Here is a 19505-nt window from a genome sequence, read left to right on the forward strand (position 1 = left end):
AATTTAACTCGGGTGAAGGGGAATTTCTTCTTGCAAACTATCAACTGCAGTGTAAAACTTAAGCAAGGTTTTGTTTTTTTCGGGGGGAGGGGTCAACTAAAACCTACAGAATTTAAATGCAGTGGGAACGTGGTACCTAATTGGCTTTTAATTTTAAAAGCTTTACTGTAGACTAGAAATCCATTTGGCATATGGTGTAGCATCTGTATTTGTCAAACGTAGCTGTACAGTTTTAGCCATATGGTCCTAAAAGTAATGGCTTTGTTTAATCCAGTCTTTCAGCTTAAGTTCCCTAAAGTATTTCCACAGGATGTTTAAGCTGTATGCTGCAGATATGTTGGGTACCTTATCCTACACTAATTGAATCTGCAGCTTAGAATTTTCTGGTGCGATTGCACATTGGCCAGTGGGTAACGGTGAAGTAACACACTAGCATGCAGTAATGTTGTTCAGCAGAATCAGTCATTTTTGTGAAACGCATGCTTTGGAATTATAAATTAAGCTGTTTAAATTATGACAGTTAAGGATGCAAACAGAAATACACTCTTTAGTAAAAATGCACTGAAAACAACCTTGGAGGAAAAAATATCTACTTTCTGTAAAGTGCAGCTTGTGTCACTCGATGGTCTGATTGCCAGCAAGGATGTCTGTATGTAGGGGTGAATCTGCAGAGACTAATTGTTCTAGATTTATTCCAGCTGTCCATTGCTGCAATTCTGGTGGGATCTGTGGCAATGCATCTAAACTTGTGTATCATAAACCTAGTCCAGCCCCAGCTCGAACAGGCTTACCTTCACACTTATCTAAGGCTTAGATCAGATTTTTTTTACTCAAGCAATTAAACTTTATTTTTTTGGCTTTCAAAATAGCTACATTTTAATCTCCAAATCTCTCCAGCCGGATTATGCACATCCACTTTAGGAAAAAGCAAATTCAAATTCTTAGAAATATGTGTAATTCTGTGGGGTGCTGTTTGCAAAGTTAAGCGGTTAAAAATTCGGAGCAATATTTATGGTTATTTAGCATTTTTTAAGAGAAAAATAGGGGGGTTATTTTTTCACTGTCATAAAAATCTTACTTTTTTAAATATTTCGTTTGGAGCCAAATATTTAGCTTGCAAATTAAATATTTAGTTTGTTAAATATTTAGCTAAACTAAATATTTCACAAAGTAAGATTTTTATAAATGAATGAATGACATACTGAAAACTCACTTGGGGGCTAGGGGTATAAACTCCTTACTTAAAACTCTCTTAAAACATGCTAAATAATAACCATACATATTGTGGTGAACAAAATCCACTGGAATTTGCTTTTTCAATTCAAAAGGTCAGAAATAGCGTTCTGCTCTTTCTTTTTTGGTCCCTTATCAAGCCTTATGTCTATGCTCTAAAATGCATCTACAGGAAGTTGATCCATCCATTAAATTCTTCCCCCTGGTGCAGCTTCTAATATCTTCCGTCTCGCTGTTAGCGGCCAGTTGCCCCCCCCCCCTTTATCTTCTGCGATTCGGGATAAAAGCAGACGGACCAGATCATGGAAGACCGGTTGCTTTAATTAACATTTCGGAAAAAACAAATAAAAAAAACAAACCATGAATGAGATTGTGTCCGGGGTTTTGGAAGGCATGGATCGACAAATCGAGCAAGTAGGTTGGCCAGTGTTCGTCAGGATGAGTTGGATATCCTACCATTCGTTGATCAAACCGCTTCCAGCTAAAGACAGACCATCCTAAATGTCTTTATTAGGCCTTCGTATTATTCAACAATAGCGGAAAAGAAACATAACGAATAATCCAATCTAGGTCACAGTCTGTTTTGTCATATTATTCACTAGCTCTACCACTGAATATATACGTGCTATGCTAAATGTACTATTTATCTCACATTAGTATAATATAAAACTGAGTTTTCTGTGCTATTTATGGTGACATAAACTGTCAGCAGGTGTTTCCAATAACTGCTGGAGAGTCAGTTACACTCTTCTTTACCGAATTCTTTTAATCTTTTTAAATGATGGAAGCTCCTTTTCAGGTCGTACAATATTCATTGGGTTGAATTGACTAGGCCACAACTTTAAATGCTTTAGGACCTTTGGTCTGCTGCACAGCATAAGCTTGACTTTATATAAAAAGCAAAAATTTCTGATCTTTTCTTGACTCTTGCAGAGTCTTCCTAACACTAACGCAGTAAAGCAGCGCCAGATCATGACACTCCTCCCTCCATGTATAAAAACAATGTTGTTTTTCTGACATTTGTCATATTCTCTCACTTTAACTGCTTAAAAATCAGCATTTAAAGTTTTTCTATTTACTATATTCAGTCAGAGAATTAAAAACATAATACCATCCCAAAGGACAATTTCTAATCACTTGTTTTTGATATTATTTTTGTTAGTAAAAATGATACAATGCATGCACATGGAGAACAGGTAAACATGTGGATTAAAGGCCTGGGAAGCTGTTTGAACCTGAGTCCACCTTAACTAAATCAAATGAAATCTAACTGAATATTTTTCTCTGTCTCTCAGGCTGTGTGTGACCAGGACACCATCTCTTCTGCCTTGGTTGGGATGTCAGATTTGTCTGATGAGATCATGTTGTGTATCCTCCGTCATGTCCCAGTCTGCGACCTTCTCACCAATGTGGCAAATGTCTGCCAGAAGTTACACGCACTTTGCTACGACAAGACCTTGCTTGCACATGTCAAATTTTCTGAAGAATATAAGGTGAAGTCATCAGAAACACCCTCTTTAGAGTCAGTAGTTTAGGACTGACAAGTTCTCTTCTTTAATGATGTCTTCATCCCCCCCTTTAAGGAATACAGGAACATTTTTGGTAGATTTGGTTGGAATGAACAAAATATTAAATAAACCTTTTACTTCCAGGCTGATGATCAGTTGGTCCGTCACACACTAAAGCTGCTGGCCAATCATGTGCAGTCCCTCAGCCTCAACAGCTGCTACTGGCTGTCGGTCTCCACTCTGGAGCTGCTGGCGCGCTGCAGAGGAGTAACACATCTGGATGTCACCGGCTGCCGCCTCACCTCCCTTTGCCTGTCCCGTCTCTTGTCCTCACTTTCATCCCTTAGATCGCTTGCGTTTGATGTTAGGCCCTGTTTCAACTCCGCTTTGCTCAGCTCAGAAGCCGTGGATTCACTGAGTCGCCTCAAGGAGCTGAGGCAGACGCTGTTTACACCAAGCTATGGCGTAGTACCTTGCTGCGCCCAACTCCGCAAGTAAGACTCAGTCCTTTGTACAACCTCGTACTGCATCATCAGTATTGATTTTTGAAAATGTGATGTTTAGTTTGCAAGTTAATGCTTGTCGCCATACTTGAGAATTTAGAAACCAGATGATCGGAGCATTGTAATGAATTCTAAAGGGGTAGGATAATTAAATATGGGCTTAAAAAGTTTATTGTTGGTTGTTCTTACAACATCTTAAAAGTGTTGCATGACAAAATCTTCAAAGTATTTATGGGGAATTAATACATTGGTGCATCACCACAACCACCAAGGTCATATAGTTAATGATAAGACTGTACATGTGTAAATAAATGGAGAAAAAAAAAGAATTTGGACGAAATGATCATATAATACTTCTGTTTTACATGTTTCACTGTAGAAAGTCGTGAAAAAAGAAAGGCAATGTTGGATTGTTTGTAGTTACTATCTTTCTTGATTATGCCCTGATCATAAGTACAGCACCTTGTGTCACCTGCATTGAGTTTTTCTCACACAACATTCATCCTTTGTTGGAGTTTAGCAAGATTACAAAACCAGCTAGACTTGTGTTTTAGGATTTATTTTTTCCAGAGGATAGTGTTGGTTTTATGGGATTGATTGTTTGCTTGTGTGTTTCAGGCTGATGCTGCAGTTTGACATCCCAGATGTAACTAAAGAAGGTGTCGGTGTTTGCTGCCAGCTGATGGTTGGCCAGAGCAGTGTGCCACATTACGAACAGCTGGAGGAGTTTACAGCCAGACTGGCACCAGGAGAGGTGACCTTGTTAGGATTCCTGTTATACAAACCTTCTACCACCTAAAATGTTCACTATAGAGATGGATCAATTTTCTTTTCATAACAGGTGAACCAGACGTTGCTCCTTCTCTACCTGGCCGTGTTTAGCGTTCACATTCCAAAGCACCTTAGAGTTTTCATCGTTTCAGTCCCCGGTCCCAATCCGGCTCACTGGCCTGCTGCTCCCTCACTGGCTAAGAGCCTCAGTCAGCGAGGCGATCTGGTAGCTCTGCAGCTCCCCCGCACCTGGCTGGATCCAATGTCCCTGAAACAAGCTCTGGAAGGAAACAGCCCCAAACATCTGAGTTTCAGCCGCTGCCCTGCGCTGTGGCCGCAGGCCTTTGAGTCGCTGCTGAACGGAGGAGTCAGAGACGCCTCTCACCTCATCAGCCTGAATCTCAGCGGGATCAACCATGTTCCGTACTCTGAGTGCAGGAGTGTGGAGGATCAGCTGGTGGCACGGACGGTGAGCCATTTGGCTGCAGCCTGCTCCAATGTTAAACACCTCAACTTGATGCACACACATTATCATCACGAACATTCGCCGGGGCTGGATGGAGAAACGCACCTCTGTGCCAGCTTGGGGAGATTCCAACACCTGCGTTCTCTGACCCTGCCTGCATGCGCTTTGTCAGACGGTGTAAATACGAACCACATCTCGGCGCGTAACTCTGCTCCCTCACTGCTGTTCCAGGGATTGAAGAAGGCACCGCGTGTGGGTCTCCAGAACTATAAACCCCATTCAGAGCCTTCTCCTGCTGGGGACACTACCTCTGGACTGAGCTCTCTCACAGCCGGTTGTCCGTTTTTAGAAACCTTTGAGATCATCGGTCCGGGTTTTGCCTCCACGCTGCCTCGGCTTGAGCCGTGCACTCGTGCCAGCGTTGAGCCTCGTGGGATGTGCGCTTGGGCAAAAGGAGTCGGAGATGCACACCTAGCAGCACTCGAGGCTTTGCCTCGGTTACGCCGTTTGACGCTGGCTGGACTTCCAGGAGTTCTCAGAGGAACAGGACTGGTGCAGTTGACTAAACGGTGCAGAGACCTACGTGTGTTATCCTTAGCCAACCTGGGATCGCTGAAAACCATGAACTACACCGCTGCCTTGGTGGAGACACTTAAACATTGCACACAACTGCAGGAACTCAGGTAAGAAGATGGCTTCACGTTTCCTTTCCCTTGTAGAAAAAAGCCATAAACAAGCAAATATCTTAATTAATAGTATTCCTTTTTTAAATTGAACCTTCTATTCAGTTATTATTTGGCTTAAATAATAGGGAAATTGGCCATTTGAAAAAAGATCAGCTTATTTTTTGTATTTATTTGATATTCTTTATTTCCATCCATCTTTTGCTCATCCCTTAGTTTGTGGTAAAGTGCATTTGTAAATCTAAAGTTTTCCTCTTTGTTACGTTTACTTAATTAGTGTATGTTTGTTTTAGGTTAGAGCAGCCATACCTGAACGCCAATGCATCTTTCTTTGAGGCCCTGTCCAGCTGCTCACGCCTCCAGCGGCTCTGCCTCATCTCACGTTGTGGCACCTTTGACCCTTCTGCCACAGAAGCCTTCATAGAGCGATGCTGTCATGTAGTAATGTGCCACATGTTCATGGGTGGTACCCTGGTGGCCTGCAAGACACTGCAGAAATCCCTGCTGGACCGGTAAGTGAGGGTGTTGTATTTACAGAGCTGGGAAAACTCATTAACTCTTTTTTTTTTTCCTGTTTTTTTTTTTTTTGTTTTGTCATTAAGATACTTTAGATCCAATGTCAAATTATATGGCAATATTATTTTAGTCTGTTTTTTCAAATAACATAACAGTCTATGATTACAGCGTTTACTACTGACTGATGTTTGGGTTTTATGTAGTTCTTGTATCCGTTTTTTGTATCCGAAATATTTCTTAAATGTTATATTGGAGTAGTTTTAAAAACATAATAAAATATTAGTTATCTTCTGTTAAATATTTGTATTGCCTTTGTGCAGGCATCTGTTGGGGGTCACGTGGGCAGTCTGCGAATAGCTTTTATTTTGTTTATATCTATATAGAAAATGACATTGTATCAATCGAAATGAAGAAATCTATTGTTTTGGCCTTATCGTCCATCCCTGCGTACACATTTGAATATTAGATCAATATTACCTGAATAAATACAAAAGGCAATTTATAAATGATGATTCCATTTATTGACAATAAAAGTGTTTCAAGAAAAACTCTACCTTTTTAGTATAAAATTAATCAAACCCGTTTTAGAATCAAGAAGAAACTTTGATTAACCAGACTTTTCTGGAGATGTTTGGTCTGGCCAAAACCAGACTTTATTAATACTAGAGTCAATCTAAAAGATGATTAAGAATAGATAAAAATATAATCCTTGTTATTCTAAGACTTTGGGACTCCAGAGAATTACAGTGAGACCCATACAATCAAATCAAATAAAGGGGTGGGAAAAAAATCCTAGTGGAGAAGTATTGATGATTGGCAACTAATCTGGGAGGTAAAAAAATAAATAAAACGACTCTAAAGAACAGCTGAGGCTCTGTATGACTCAGTTTCCTCTGTTAATGCTGTGTTTATGATTTAATAATAAAGAGACTGAGGATAAACAGCTTCCATGGAAGAGCTAAAGACTAAAACAGCAGCTGTCTAAAAGCAACATAAAAATCCATCTGACATTTACCCCCAAAAAAGAGGGATGAGCAAGAAAAAAAAAAAGATTGTTCCTGCTGGGAAATCCTACATACCTCTATTAAAATTATAATTTTTTTTTTTTTTCCCATGAGAAACATTGGTTTTGGATAGTTCATATGTTTAATAAACTAATTCCTGATATGAAAACTGATTTTTTTCTGTTATTAAGTTACTTCCCTTGATATTGCAATCTGTTTGGTGAGCTGAATCATTTAGTTGTGACAAAATAAAAAAAAAGTAGAAGAAATCTGCAGGAGGTTAATGTGTATTATGTAATATAGGAATAAAGAAGATTATATCAGACATTCTGTCGTGCAACAAATCTAAATTTCTCTCTTTGATTTTAATTTTTTGTCCCCTTTTTGTCAGATTTTTAGCTGAGCGTCCGGCGCTCAGTGTGGTCATCTATCCATTACAGCACGAGGACCTGCCCTCAGTCATCAGGGGGATCCCACTCACACTTCTGGATCGAATCACTCTTTTTCAGAGCCACGTGGCACAACCTCCACATTTATCACCGATGTGACTTCACCAATCATCTTCAATTTAATTTCTGCTGCTGGAAAGAAAGTTCACTTAAATTTGATCAGAAACCTGTTAGGTTGCTGATTGGGGAAACAGCAACAGTTTTTAAGAGAATAAGTTAACCGTGTTTACATTTGTATTGCAGGGTAGAAATTGCTTTTAAAGGACATTGACTCATTCATGAACACATGCTGCTACTTGGGCATCCCAGTTCTAAATCATTTCATCACTTAAGCCACTATGTTACCTTTGAAGTAAGTGCCAACAATATGTAGTGAAGGAATCTTTGTAAATTAAGTTTTAACTCAGCAAAGGTTCTAATAAATTCCTCTGAGTAATTTTTATGTCTTGTTCTCTGTGCCTGTTTGTTCTCCAAAATCAGCAGTCTCTAATGATAAGAATGCTAATGGCTCCCAAAGATGAGCAGGAAATCAGGTCAGTTGTGTAGTTTAATGGCTTGTAGCAGTATTTCATTTCTTAGAGGTGTGGCCAGCAGCAGGACACATAGATTATGAAGCTAAAGCTAAAAAATAAGATTTCAAAGACTTCAAGCTGGTTAGATGGATTGAATTATGGTATAGAAATTAACTGATGGTGCAGTTCAATGTAATTCCACAAGAATTGTCCAATCTGATCAGCTTCATTGTAAATTATCAAAAGCTTGTATTCTTGTGACGTAGTAGAGATATAAGGCGTATTTCTGAGACATAGAGGAAAGAAGGAGACAAGCAGGAGGATTGTTGATGTTCCTCACAGACTGTTAAATGAAACAGTCCTTCAGTTTATTGGATCTGGACCGAAGGCGCTATAGTCTGACAAAATGCTGCCTAAACAAGGAATGTAGGATAACCACCAAAGAGCACAAGAAACTTAACACATATTTCCATTCTAACAGAGTTTATAGTCAGATGAATTAATGAAAGGCATCCCTTCCTTGTGCCTAGAATAAAAAATAGAATAGAACAAAAAATTCCTTTATTGTCCCAAAATGGGGAAATTGTGGTGTTACAGCAGTAAGAGGTAATAGTCACACAATGTGGACCTTAGAAAAGTGTATAAAAATGACACATAAGAAAATAAAACAAAGTATTGTGTGTACATTATTTTACAATATAAATACTATGTATCTGGATAATAAATCAATAACAGCTAGGGACATTTTTACAGTAATGGATATGTAAAAAATAGCTGCAACACCAGAAATGTGCAAAAAAAATGACAGCAGCGTGTTATTTAACTAAGACAGAAATTTTGAAGAAAATCAGCATGACTGTAACAATTTATTGTGGTTGTTGGGAACAGTGATAGTTATACAGTCTTAAAGCTGCTGGGAGGAAGGATCCGTGATAATGCTCCCTGGTGCATTTAGGGAGCAGCAGTCTGTCACTGAAGGAGCTTTCTAGTTCAGCAGCAGCTTTGTTGCATGGGGTGGGAGACATTATCCATCAGATATGTTAAAATAGTTAGGGTCCTTTGGTTTCACTTTTGTTTTTTTGGTATCAAATAAATCTAAATCATCCTTACCCTCAGCCACCCTGCTTCAGCTATGAGTTCAGTGGGTTGTTTTTTTCTTCAGTTATTTCAAGCAGTTCATAATCTGATTTAGGGGTGAGGCTGCTATGTCTGCTTTCATGAATATTGCCAACTACCATTCACAGCTTTTATTTACTGTATAACTTTTGCATTGTAAACTAATTTATTTCAAGTTGTTTAGAATGACCTCTTTTCTAAACTGAAGTGAAACAAAAATGAATATGCCAAAGCCCTTGCTGATGATTTTTTATCTTGGCATGTTGAATTACACCAGAATGTTCCAGAGGGGCAACCTGCCAAAACTCCTGCTTTAACTGCATTTTTACATGTTTAATTGCACTTGAAATAATTGCATTTTTTGTTTTTGTTTGTTTTTGTTGATGTTTATATAAAGCTGTGAAAACTTAAAAAAGAAAAAAAAAAAAGAAATAATTGCATTTTTTAAGCAACTGAGTTTTTCTTTTAAAATCTGAGTGACAAGCAAGCATGCCCTAAATTTGTCTTTTCTTTTTTTAATGTGATCTAGTTTATATAATAAACATGGAATGTGTGTATTATTATTATTATTATTATTATTATTATTATTATTATTATTATTATTGCATGTTTTTGTACACTGAGGGTTATTTTAAAAATAATTGTTAAACTTGGAAAAGATCAGATCATATTAATTTAACTATGAATTTAAAAGATATAACATTTGTTATATTTACCACTCGGTCACATTGTTAAATTTTCAATTCAGTTTATTTATATAGCGCCAATTCACAACACATCTCAAGGCACTTTACAGTTCACCAGATCATACAGTCAAATTGATTCAAAGTTTTCTATCCAGGGAAAACCAGTTGATTGCATCTATTCATTGACTCAAAGCAATCCTTCACACTAAGCATGCTTGTAGCGACAATGGAAAGGAAAAACTCTGTTTTAACAGAAAGAAACCTCCAAAAAAACCAGGCTCAGTGTGAGCGGCCATCTGCTGAGGGAAAATGGGTTATTTCAAAATACCCTAAAGTTAGAAAAGGAAAAAAAGAAATCAAATGGATACAAAATGACCAGGGCCAAATTAGGAACGGTTTGGGATAATAAATAAGAATTATTAAATTACTTTTACATGTTTTTTCATCCCACAGTATGATCTGGAACATTTTTTTTTCTGATGCTTTACAAGACTTGGTTAGAAATGAACGGTGGATGTTTTTTCTTCTGCTCCTTTTCAAATTACTTTGAAAAAATAATCCCTCTGCGATTAAGATGGAATATATAACGCAAATAAACACAGTTTCATTATTGTTGCTTTATTTCAGTGCTTTTACTTTTCAATCTGTGACTTCCACGTATATTTGAAAACTTATCAAAATTTTAAATACGAGACGCAGTTGTTTTTATGGCCGGTAGGTGTCAGTGTGTTGTGTTTCGCGGCAGGCGTAATAATACATTGACGATATTATCGACACAAATCGTGATTGGAAACTTTTCCACTATCTAATTAAGCATCAAGCAAAACGTTCACTTGGTTGTTTTTATTCAGTTCTTTTCAAAAATTCTTCATTTGTTTGCTTTTACTCGGAAAAAATTGTTCTCTTTAATTGGTGGATCCGTATCTATTATTCAGGTCTGGGCCATTACGTCATACAAGCATGGCGGCTCACATCTTCTAATCAAACGTTGGAGGTCTAGTTTATAAAAAAATAGATCTGTTATGGCGGAGGTTGTTCAAGCTTGAAGATGTTAGCTGTCAGGTGTTGTCTACGGCAGCGGAGTAAAATATCAGTGGCTAGTTTTTCTCTATTTTCTTCTCAGAGGACGACTTTTAAAACACTGATAGGAAAAACAGACCGAAGGTTCACTGTCCTTCCTTGTCGGCTCTCTGTGGATCACTCCGCCAGGTTCGTGTCCCTGTCTGCCTCCTCCAGAGCTGATGCTGGAGCCTCACCTGAGCAGGAGAACTTTGGTTCTCTCTCGGAGGACATTTCCTCCAGGAGGTCGTTCAGGAAGAGCAGCCCGGACCTCCGAGACCTGCGACACGAGCGAGAGTCCATGGAGGAGGAACCTCTGAGGAGACCTTTGAGGAGAAATACCCCCTACTGGTACTTCTTACAGTGCAAGAAACTGATAAAGGAGAAAAAGGTTGGGGAACTGTGATATGGATATGGCTTTCTTCACCTTCTTCGGTTTATATTAAGGTGTTTTTATTGGTGTTGCAGCTGCAGGAGGCCCTGGATCTGTTCAGCAGAGACATGCTGCAGGAGGAGAGGCTGCAGCCAGAGGAGTTCAACTACTCTGTGCTTATAGGAGGCTGCGGTCGAGCCGGACAGCTCAAAAAGGCCTTCAAACTCTACAATGACGTAAGAAAAAATGTCTTAGATTGACCCAGAATTATTATAAAAATTATTGCTATTGACTTATGTTTCATTTAGGCCCTGATCCCACTGCAGGCAATGTGGCCCAAATGTGTTGTTTATTTTAGGGGGTGAAATGACCAGTTCAGGCTCTTTGGAACCAATGTGAGGCTGCTCACCTCTCAGGAAGTGGCCCAGATTAACAATTAAAAAGGCATTCATACATCTCCAGTCTGCCACATCATCATAAGGTTAAGGGTCTTGCTCAAACCAGAGTGGCCGTCTGTGGGAGTGCGGCTCCAACTCAGACCCTCTGTATCCCAAGCTACATGCCCTAACCACCAGGCCGCCACTCCCCTGACTCGTATCTGATCTTATGGAATGTGACCGCAGTCGGATTAGTGATCTTGAGGTTTATCTCAATCCAATTTGTCACAATATTGTTCTGCTCAGCAGGAAACGGACAGAAGCTGGGATAGCAATGCTGCAAATCTAAACAATAAGTAAAATAAACTATTTATCCTTCATTTGAGAAGGTACATTATATTATCTGCTAATGTAATTAGCACTTAGTAAGATAATTAGATGATATGAAATAACATAACGGTAGTTTTCTTATTTCAAATGGAAATTTATCTTATTCCAAATTGTCTCACTTACTTGCTCAAATCAGGAAAAATGTGAACGACCACATAAAAAAAAAAAAAATTTGAGCATTTAAACCTTTATTACAGTAGGGCTGTTAGATTCCAGTTGAAGGGCTGTCATCCTATAGATTCCTCTCTGCCTAAACACACCTAGTTTAATTTGACTTCAATTAATAAGGGAATTAAGCAATTCGATGCAAGTGTTTTGAACCACGGAGATATCTAGAAGTTGCGGGATACTGGCCCTTGAGGACTTGAGTTTGTTATCACTGAGGTTTTAATGTCTCCTAAAGCACATTATGTACTTTTGAAAACAAATATTTACATACATTTTATAAGATGATACCATTTCTGTCTCTCCCTGACATTGAATCCAGTTAAACTTTTACTGTTGTAGGTCAGTATTAATAGAGGAGCATGATTTTTATATATAATATTAGAATATCTTTAAAAACAGTCATATCAGTGAAAGCACAAAGGGACTTTTTGAAGATGTTGATCGAAGCCAGTTTGCTGTGTTACTGTCCACGGTGAAAGGAGACCTGCGTCAATATGGGCTGAAAGCAGGCTTAGCCAGATTAAAAAAAACATTTTGTGTTGAAAGGGGAGAGGCTGCAACTCTGAAAGTGTGGAGGTAGCAACATCATGGTTTGGTTTTGTGCCACATAAGGGACTGGTGCGGATACGGACATTGTTAACGAACATTAAAATTTGGGTGCTAATGGAAAATAGAAAACACTAAAGCTTAGTATTTAACTCGTTTAAGTATATTAGAGTGATGCTGGCCCCAAACTTCTTTTGCATCCTTGATTCTGTCCTCCTTCCATTCCGTCACCAACTTTTTTCCTCTTTCCCTATGCCCTAACAACATTTTTTTTTTCTTATTTTCTTGCTTCTTTTATTCATTGTATCCTAGAAGTTTCCTTTTTATGGGATGATAATACTGTTTTAACTTAAACCCAGAGAAAACTCCAGTCCATTCAACTCTTTGTCTTGCATCCCGTTTAACGGACTTTAAGCCGTAGGAACAACATGAAGAACATTTTATTGGTTTCATACCACTGGTTTTTAGTCTTGGCAAACCTCAGTATTGAGTACTTAATTTCAATTAATGCTTAATTTATAGTTCAAATGAAGTTTTTCCTTAAGGTTACAGCGCATACTTTTACCAGACTTTCATACTTACTGTCTTGCTGAGTGTAATTTCTTTCTGTCTCCTTCAGATGAAGAAGCGAGGTCTGATCGCAACAGATGCAACCTACACTGCACTGTTCAACGCCTGCGCAGAGTCGCCATCCAAGCAGGCCGGACTGCAACAAGCCTTGAAGCTGGAGCAAGAGCTCCGTCGTAAAAACTACCCCCTAAGCACCATCACGTACCACGCTCTACTCAAGACCCACGCCATCACCAACCACCTCCAAGCCTGTGTTCACACGCTGCGGGTACGACAGCCGCTGACTCATGGGGAACTAAAAGAAGGCCCAGTGATCTAATGAAGAGTTTGCCTATGTTTTCAGGAGATGCTGCAGAATGGACATGCTGTAACACAGGAGACATTTCATTACCTGCTGATGGGCTGTTTGAAGGACAAAGAAATGGGATTCAGATTGGCTTTGCAGGTAGTTCCATTTTTCCTTAGATCAGAGCGGTGAGCGATTCTTAATTGTTTTTTGTTTGTTTTGTAATAATTTTATAATGTATTTCCTCTGCTATTAATATGTTTCGCTGCTCCAGAAGTTTCTATATTGTGTATTTGCTGAACAGTTTCTCTTAACTGCAGGTGTGGCGTCAGATGCTGCGGTCGGGGATCCTTCCAGATTCAAAAAACTATACCCTGCTTTTAAGAACAGCCAGGGATTGTGGGATTGGTGATTCAGCTTTAGCATCAAGTGTTCTGCTGCAGTCTAACTGGAAGCCAAAGGAAGATGTTTCAGAACCTAGAGGCAAGAATGTAATAGACATAGACCTTCTAGAGAAGCAGCTGTTTCTTCAACACGATACCCAAAGCAGCAGCCAGTCTGAGAGCAAATGCAATAAAGAGGAGGGATCCAACCATCTTATACCAGTCAGACCGGCAGAAAACATCTCGTTACCTTCTAACATGGTGCCAGATTCTACAGCTCCTAATTTGCTGGACCTTTTTGAAGGCAAAGGAGGAGCCGTGCTCGCTCTCAGCTCTGTAGATACGGCATCTGATAGATTGGCCCTAATCGGTGGAGCGAAAGGCTTTCTTGAGCAGATGGAGGCTAAGGGGCTAAGTCCAGACCTGAAAACTCTGACGCTCTTGGCTGACATGATGGAGCCGGGTCGCCAGTCTATGCAGATGCTGCTAAAGGCCGCCAAGCAGCATCAGGTGAAGCTCGATGGGGCGTTCTTTAACACTGCCATCCGAAGATCCATCAAAGCAGGTGCTCTTGAGGATGCAAAGGTAATGGCACACACAAAGACGCTCAAAACTGAATTATGTGTATTGAATCAGAACAAGCTCCTTTTAAGAGCAAAGCCATTTTGTTTCCTTTGGTCGGTGGTATCCATGTGCATGTTACAGTGGGGCCAATAAGTATTTAGTCAGCCACTGAATGTGCAAGCTGTACTAGGAAAGATGAGAGGCCTGTAATTTTCATCATATTTTCACTTCAGCTATGACAAACTAAATGAGGGGAAAAACACATTGTAGGATTTTTAAAAATAATTTATTTGTAAACAAACAAACTATATTTGTGGCCTTTATAGACACGTGTCTTCTTCCTTAAGAATTTCTTCTGATTTCCACTCGTTACCCTTATTTATGTTGTCGTTAGAGCCTCAAACAGTCAACAATTGCCAAAAGCAAAGAGCTGTTCAAGGACAACAGGAAGAAAGTTACAGAACTTCACTAGATGGGGATGAGTGGATTGATGTGAATAAATCAACTGTGAAATTTATTGGTAGTAAATAGAAGACAAACAAGACCGTTGTTTGGTACAAGTCCAGGTCAGAGAGCACATGGATGATCATGAAGAGGACTGGGAGAACATCATGTGGTCAGGTTCTAGAGGTCTCCAGACCTCAACCCAACAGAAATATGTAGAGAGAGTTCAAAGAAAGTGTTGCCCAGCAACAGCTCCAAAACATTACTGCTATAGACGTCTGGATGGAGGAATGGGCCAAAATACCAGCAACAGTATGAAGCAAACCCGGTGAAGACTTACAGGGAACATTTGATCTGTCTGTAGGAGCCATTCGTCCTTTCCTGTGTTTATTGCCACCAGGGGGCATATTTCATTTTGAGTTCTGATTGTTTGATAGGGGGTTATTTAAGGTCAACTATGATTCTGTTCAGGTGTTGTTAATGAGAGGAGGCAACAGTTTAATACTGTGTTTGGTTTAGATTATGTTGAATTTATGTATTTATGTAAGGCAATTAGTAAAACTATGGACACTGTTATGTTAATAAATGACTTTATTATAAGTCAAAGTACAGAGCGGCATGATAGTCTTAATTGAGCGCACGTAAAACCAATGTCTTCAGGAACTGTTCTTTATTTTAAAAGCACTTCAAGGAAATGTCCATTCTAAGAACTTCTGGAAGTGTGTCGTCTATTACAGAGCATTTTTTTATCCCTTTATTTTGGTATAAATATTGAGCAGTAGATTAATGTTACCAGCATGGGGTTATTATACCGGCAGCCTCTATTTTGAGGGATTGTTGGCATGCTATGACTGGTTTAAACCAAACCTTTGATTTCATATGAAGACTGCATCTATATTTCCTCTCCTAACTCCTTCCAGGCTGTCCTGCGTGTGATGCGACAGCGCAATGTCAGCCTGAATATACAGACGTATGGATGTCTGGCATTAGGCTGTGATCAGCAGGAGGAAGGTCTGCAGCTGCTCAAAGACATAGAGGTGACATCCTAACTGCAAGAACAGATTTCTCTTTTGTCAAATTAAACACACAACGTGCATAAATAAACATCTTGATCACTTGACGGATTTTAAAGCTGGTTAAGTCGCTTATCTTCCTCTTTGACTCTTCCTGCAGGATGCAGGACTTCGACCCAATGTTCATGTTTTCTCTGCACTGATCGGTCGGGCCACTCGGAGACTGGATTACGCCTATCTGAAAACACTCCTAAAGAGCATGAGGAACCTGAGTGTGTGGCCTAATGAGGTCATAATACGGCAGCTGGAGTTTGCTGCACAGTATCCTCCCAACTACAACCAGGTCAGAGCACATCCAGATGAAAATGTCTACAATAAATTACTGGCATAGTTAATTTTGAATAAGTCATTTGGTTAATTACAGCTTCCAGTATATCACCTCTTTTCATCTTTTGTTCAGATATTGCCTGTTTTAGATAGTTTCCCCTTTTTTTGTTCTCTCAATTCCAGTACAAGTCCAGAAACAACTACCTGGTGCATATAGATGGTTTCCGTGGTTACTACCAGGAGTGGCTGAGAGATGTACCTGCTCAGAGTGCTGAGGAGGAGCAGGCGGAGCTGCAGTCTAACACGGAGGTGGCGGTGAAGGAGAATGAAGCTGAATATGGACTGACCGATGCTCAGAGGAATCAGAGAGCAGCAGCCAGGAGATATAATTCTCACCACAGAGCGAAGAAGAACCGCACCATTTTAGCTCAGGAATGCAAATAAGGAAAAATATCTCTCTTCCATGAACCTCTGCCTACATTTGGCTTTATTAATATGAATGGAATAATGTCAGCAATAGCAGAGGTCAGAGAATATGGTTACATGTTTAAAAAATGATAATGTAATTATATTTTATTATCAATTAAATAGATTCAACTTAATTTTTTGTCTTGTGTTTTTTTTTTCTTTTTTCTGTGTGGCTTAGCAGTGGGGAAGATTGAGGTTGTCCAAACTATTTAGTTTGGTTTATTTAGTCCACTACTGCCACTGCCAATTTAACAAACCCTCAGCATAATTCTACAGCCACCATGCTCAAGAGTTGCTCAGATGTTATTGGTTTGGAAATGGGGTAGCTGCAAATTTAAATACCAGTTAGTTGTATTTATTTATTTTTGCAAAGTGTGTTTCTTAAACATTTTTATTTGTGTAGATGAAATGACATGAAATAAAAAAAAAAAATGAAAATGGATTGAATGAAAGTTTGAGGGGAAAAAAAAGACCATAAAATAAAACAACTTTAACTGATGGAGTTTAAGCAGTATTAAAAGACATCAACTCATGTTTACTGGGTTATCAATTTCTCCCAAGGTTCATGCATTTGACCTTATCTTAGAATGTCTATTTAAAATGATAACAGTAACACCAGTTGAAAGTTATATTTTAATCTTTTTTTTTTTTAAATCTGGAAGTAAGACAGTTCTATGTAGCGCTCACTGGTAAACTTATGGCAAAGTGGAGGTTCCCCTTTAAATCATGACTCAGGAAAATTGCTACCAGTTATTTAAGTTGAGTTAAACGTCACCAGCATTAATGTAAAGCATTAAAACAAATGTTTAGCTGGTTTAATGTGTTACATACAGACTAAGAGTTAGGCTCAGTTTATATAATAAAATCATGTATGTCAAGAATATGAACCAGGTCCTGTATTCACAAAGATTAGAAGTAGCTATGAGTGACTTTGAGACCAAGCTCAGAATTCCCCTTCAATAAGATCAATTTTTCACAAAGCACTTTAGAAGGCTCAAAGTCAAAATTTTAAATAGTGAGAAAGAATAAACAGAAACAGAGAAGTTGTTTGGCTGAGGTTGAGTAAAGGAAGGCATAGATCCCCTCTATTGAGTTCAGGTCCATTCCTGGTTCTCCTTCTGGGCCACGCCCTGAAAACCTCCAAGAGAAGATGCCTAGAAATGGTCCTGGTCCAGTTACAAAACCAACCCTGCTCTATTTCTCTCCTGCTAGCTCTCCATGAAGGACTGAGCCTCTCACCTTATGTCATTGAGTCTGTTACTAGCTACTCCAAAGGGAGATGTCACAAAAAGAAACAAGCATCACCCAGATAAAGAAAACCAGGGCATCAAATCACCCGGAGGTCTCCATCATGTGAGTCCACCTCCTTCAGAGGAAAGCGGAAGGTGGTCGAGGGTAGGGGTCATAATCTGCCTATTGGGATATAAAACATCTCTTAGTGTATCATTCATATTCAGACAATAAAATGAAAACCATTTAAAAAAATAGTAGGTTTCACATACTAATAGAGGTACATCTGAGCATTCCTTTTTCTCAATCCAAATCATTATTGGTCCTCTTTTATCATCTACAAAACTAAGCTCTGGAGACTGACCCGATCATGGAAGGTTGATCCAGTTCTGTTGTTTTGCCCACACATTTTGAAATGAACAGCCTTTGCAAGGATAAAGATTCAACAGGGTCCACTAGATTTATTTGTTTACAATAGTTTAAGTCTTCATACTGTCTAACAAGATTCTAAGGGCCATTGGAAAAGAAGCAGGCCCACAGTATGACTAATCCTCCACCACACTTAGCAAAGGGCCAGGACATGTTTTTTTTTTTTTTTTTTTTTTTCCTTTAGTAGTACTATGTAATCACGAACACATGATTCAACTTACAGTTCCAGTAGAATGGTTTCTATGGTGCCCCCCAGATGCCGCTATAGCTTTGCAGAGGTTGTATGTCTGCTTAAACAAACCTGGTTTGTCAGCCTACTTGGTAGTAATTCCTATTTACACTTAAGAAAAAAGAATATAGCCTGTAAGGCTGCTTATATACCTCTAAAGGATGGGCCAATAAAGGTGGTTGAAAAGGAAATAATGTTTATTGCCTCAGATACAATAAAAAGCAATAACTAAGCTATTTAAACTCTGACTGCCTGAGTTTTTTTGGCATGACAACAGAGAACAAAGAGCGAGGAAATCTGCATAGCTGAAGGAATGGATGTCATCAAATAGTTGCATGGGTTTGTAACAGTTCAGACGCAGTCATAATAGATAAAAGGGAAGCACATATTTCATACAGAAAGCAGGGCATGCAGCAGCTGAAGATTTATCATATGATTGTCATCAGTTTCAAATTGCTTCTTTGTGCTTTGTGATTTTACTAATGCCGTAAACAATAAAAACGTTGCTGAATGGGAAATCTTGATTGTGGCAATAAAAAAAAATAAAAAAATATTTGGTGTTCTTCCTACTGAATTAACTAAAATTAAGTATTTAATAGACCCTATTCCTTACCCACAATGCACTTTTTAATATCATGTTCCTTAAGCAGAAGCTGTAGCCATAACATCTATAATGTGTTTGTTTGCATGTTTATTTTTTCTTGTATTATTGTTTTAATCATTTATCTTTTCTTCTTTTCATGTGAGTTGGACAGGAATGATTTGTTCAGATTTTTCAGAAGGTTTTTTCTGCATGTCACATTGTTGAAAATATTAAACTAAAAACTTAAAGCTGCCTCGAAGCAGAAGTGAAAGAGGAACAAAACTCCCGGGACTTAGGTGGAGTTAGGACCTCATGACTGCAGCCCACAGGGAACTTTCTAATGCGCAACTCTGAAGTTAGTATCCGATTGGTCGCTTCTGACCCCCGGCACTTTAATAAAGGCGCATTCCTTTCTTAACAAGTTAAAATTTTGGTATATTGACTATCTTAGATGAAGGAAATGTATGCTCTGTTTTTCGTATTTTAACATAGATCCAACAATTAACTCTAGGTTTAGCATGTCTAAGTAACTGATTAAAATGGGGTTTATTCAGGCATCCTGGAGAGAAGTGTGCATCAAACCTCAGATTCAGGAAGGGCAGTGTGGGTTTTGTCCTGG

The 19505-nt window shown here is 38.9% G+C and overlaps 2 protein-coding genes across 2 annotated transcripts; both read left to right on the plus strand.

The window, feature by feature from the left end:
* The first annotated feature begins 1473 nt into the window (after positions 1 to 1473).
* Positions 1474 to 7578, plus strand: fbxl18 (F-box and leucine-rich repeat protein 18). Its single transcript, XM_015393188.1, has 7 exons — positions 1474 to 1647; positions 2529 to 2726; positions 2886 to 3235; positions 3863 to 3998; positions 4086 to 5164; positions 5458 to 5676; positions 7076 to 7578. Exons 1-7 carry the CDS (start codon positions 1594 to 1596, stop codon positions 7230 to 7232), a joined length of 2193 nt encoding a protein of 730 aa, XP_015248674.1. The 5' UTR covers positions 1474 to 1593; the 3' UTR covers positions 7233 to 7578.
* A 2823-nt stretch (positions 7579 to 10401) lies between these two features.
* Positions 10402 to 16392, plus strand: LOC107096504 (pentatricopeptide repeat-containing protein 1, mitochondrial-like). Its single transcript, XM_015393181.1, has 8 exons — positions 10402 to 10897; positions 10975 to 11115; positions 12980 to 13198; positions 13274 to 13375; positions 13537 to 14184; positions 15528 to 15644; positions 15781 to 15963; positions 16131 to 16392. Exons 1-8 carry the CDS (start codon positions 10496 to 10498, stop codon positions 16389 to 16391), a joined length of 2073 nt encoding a protein of 690 aa, XP_015248667.1. The 5' UTR covers positions 10402 to 10495; the 3' UTR covers position 16392.
* Positions 16393 to 19505: the final 3113 nt, after the last annotated feature.

Source organism: Cyprinodon variegatus, unplaced genomic scaffold (genome assembly GCF_000732505.1).
Source record: "Cyprinodon variegatus isolate N-32 unplaced genomic scaffold, C_variegatus-1.0 Scaffold629, whole genome shotgun sequence".
Classification (NCBI taxonomy): domain Eukaryota; kingdom Metazoa; phylum Chordata; class Actinopteri; order Cyprinodontiformes; family Cyprinodontidae; genus Cyprinodon; species Cyprinodon variegatus.

Coding starts and splice junctions, on each gene's coding strand:
- fbxl18 (XM_015393188.1), top strand. CDS start 1,594: ATGAATGAGATTGTGTCCGGGGTTTTGGAAGGCATGGATCGACAAATC. Junction 2,727..2,885: donor AATTTTCTGAAGAATATAAG/GTGAAGTCATCA, acceptor TTTTACTTCCAG/GCTGATGATCAGTTGGTCCG. Junction 3,999..4,085: donor CCAGACTGGCACCAGGAGAG/GTGACCTTGTTA, acceptor TTTTCATAACAG/GTGAACCAGACGTTGCTCCT.
- LOC107096504 (XM_015393181.1), top strand. CDS start 10,496: ATGTTAGCTGTCAGGTGTTGTCTACGGCAGCGGAGTAAAATATCAGTG. Junction 10,898..10,974: donor AACTGATAAAGGAGAAAAAG/GTTGGGGAACTG, acceptor TTGGTGTTGCAG/CTGCAGGAGGCCCTGGATCT. Junction 15,645..15,780: donor AGCTGCTCAAAGACATAGAG/GTGACATCCTAA, acceptor CTCTTCCTGCAG/GATGCAGGACTTCGACCCAA.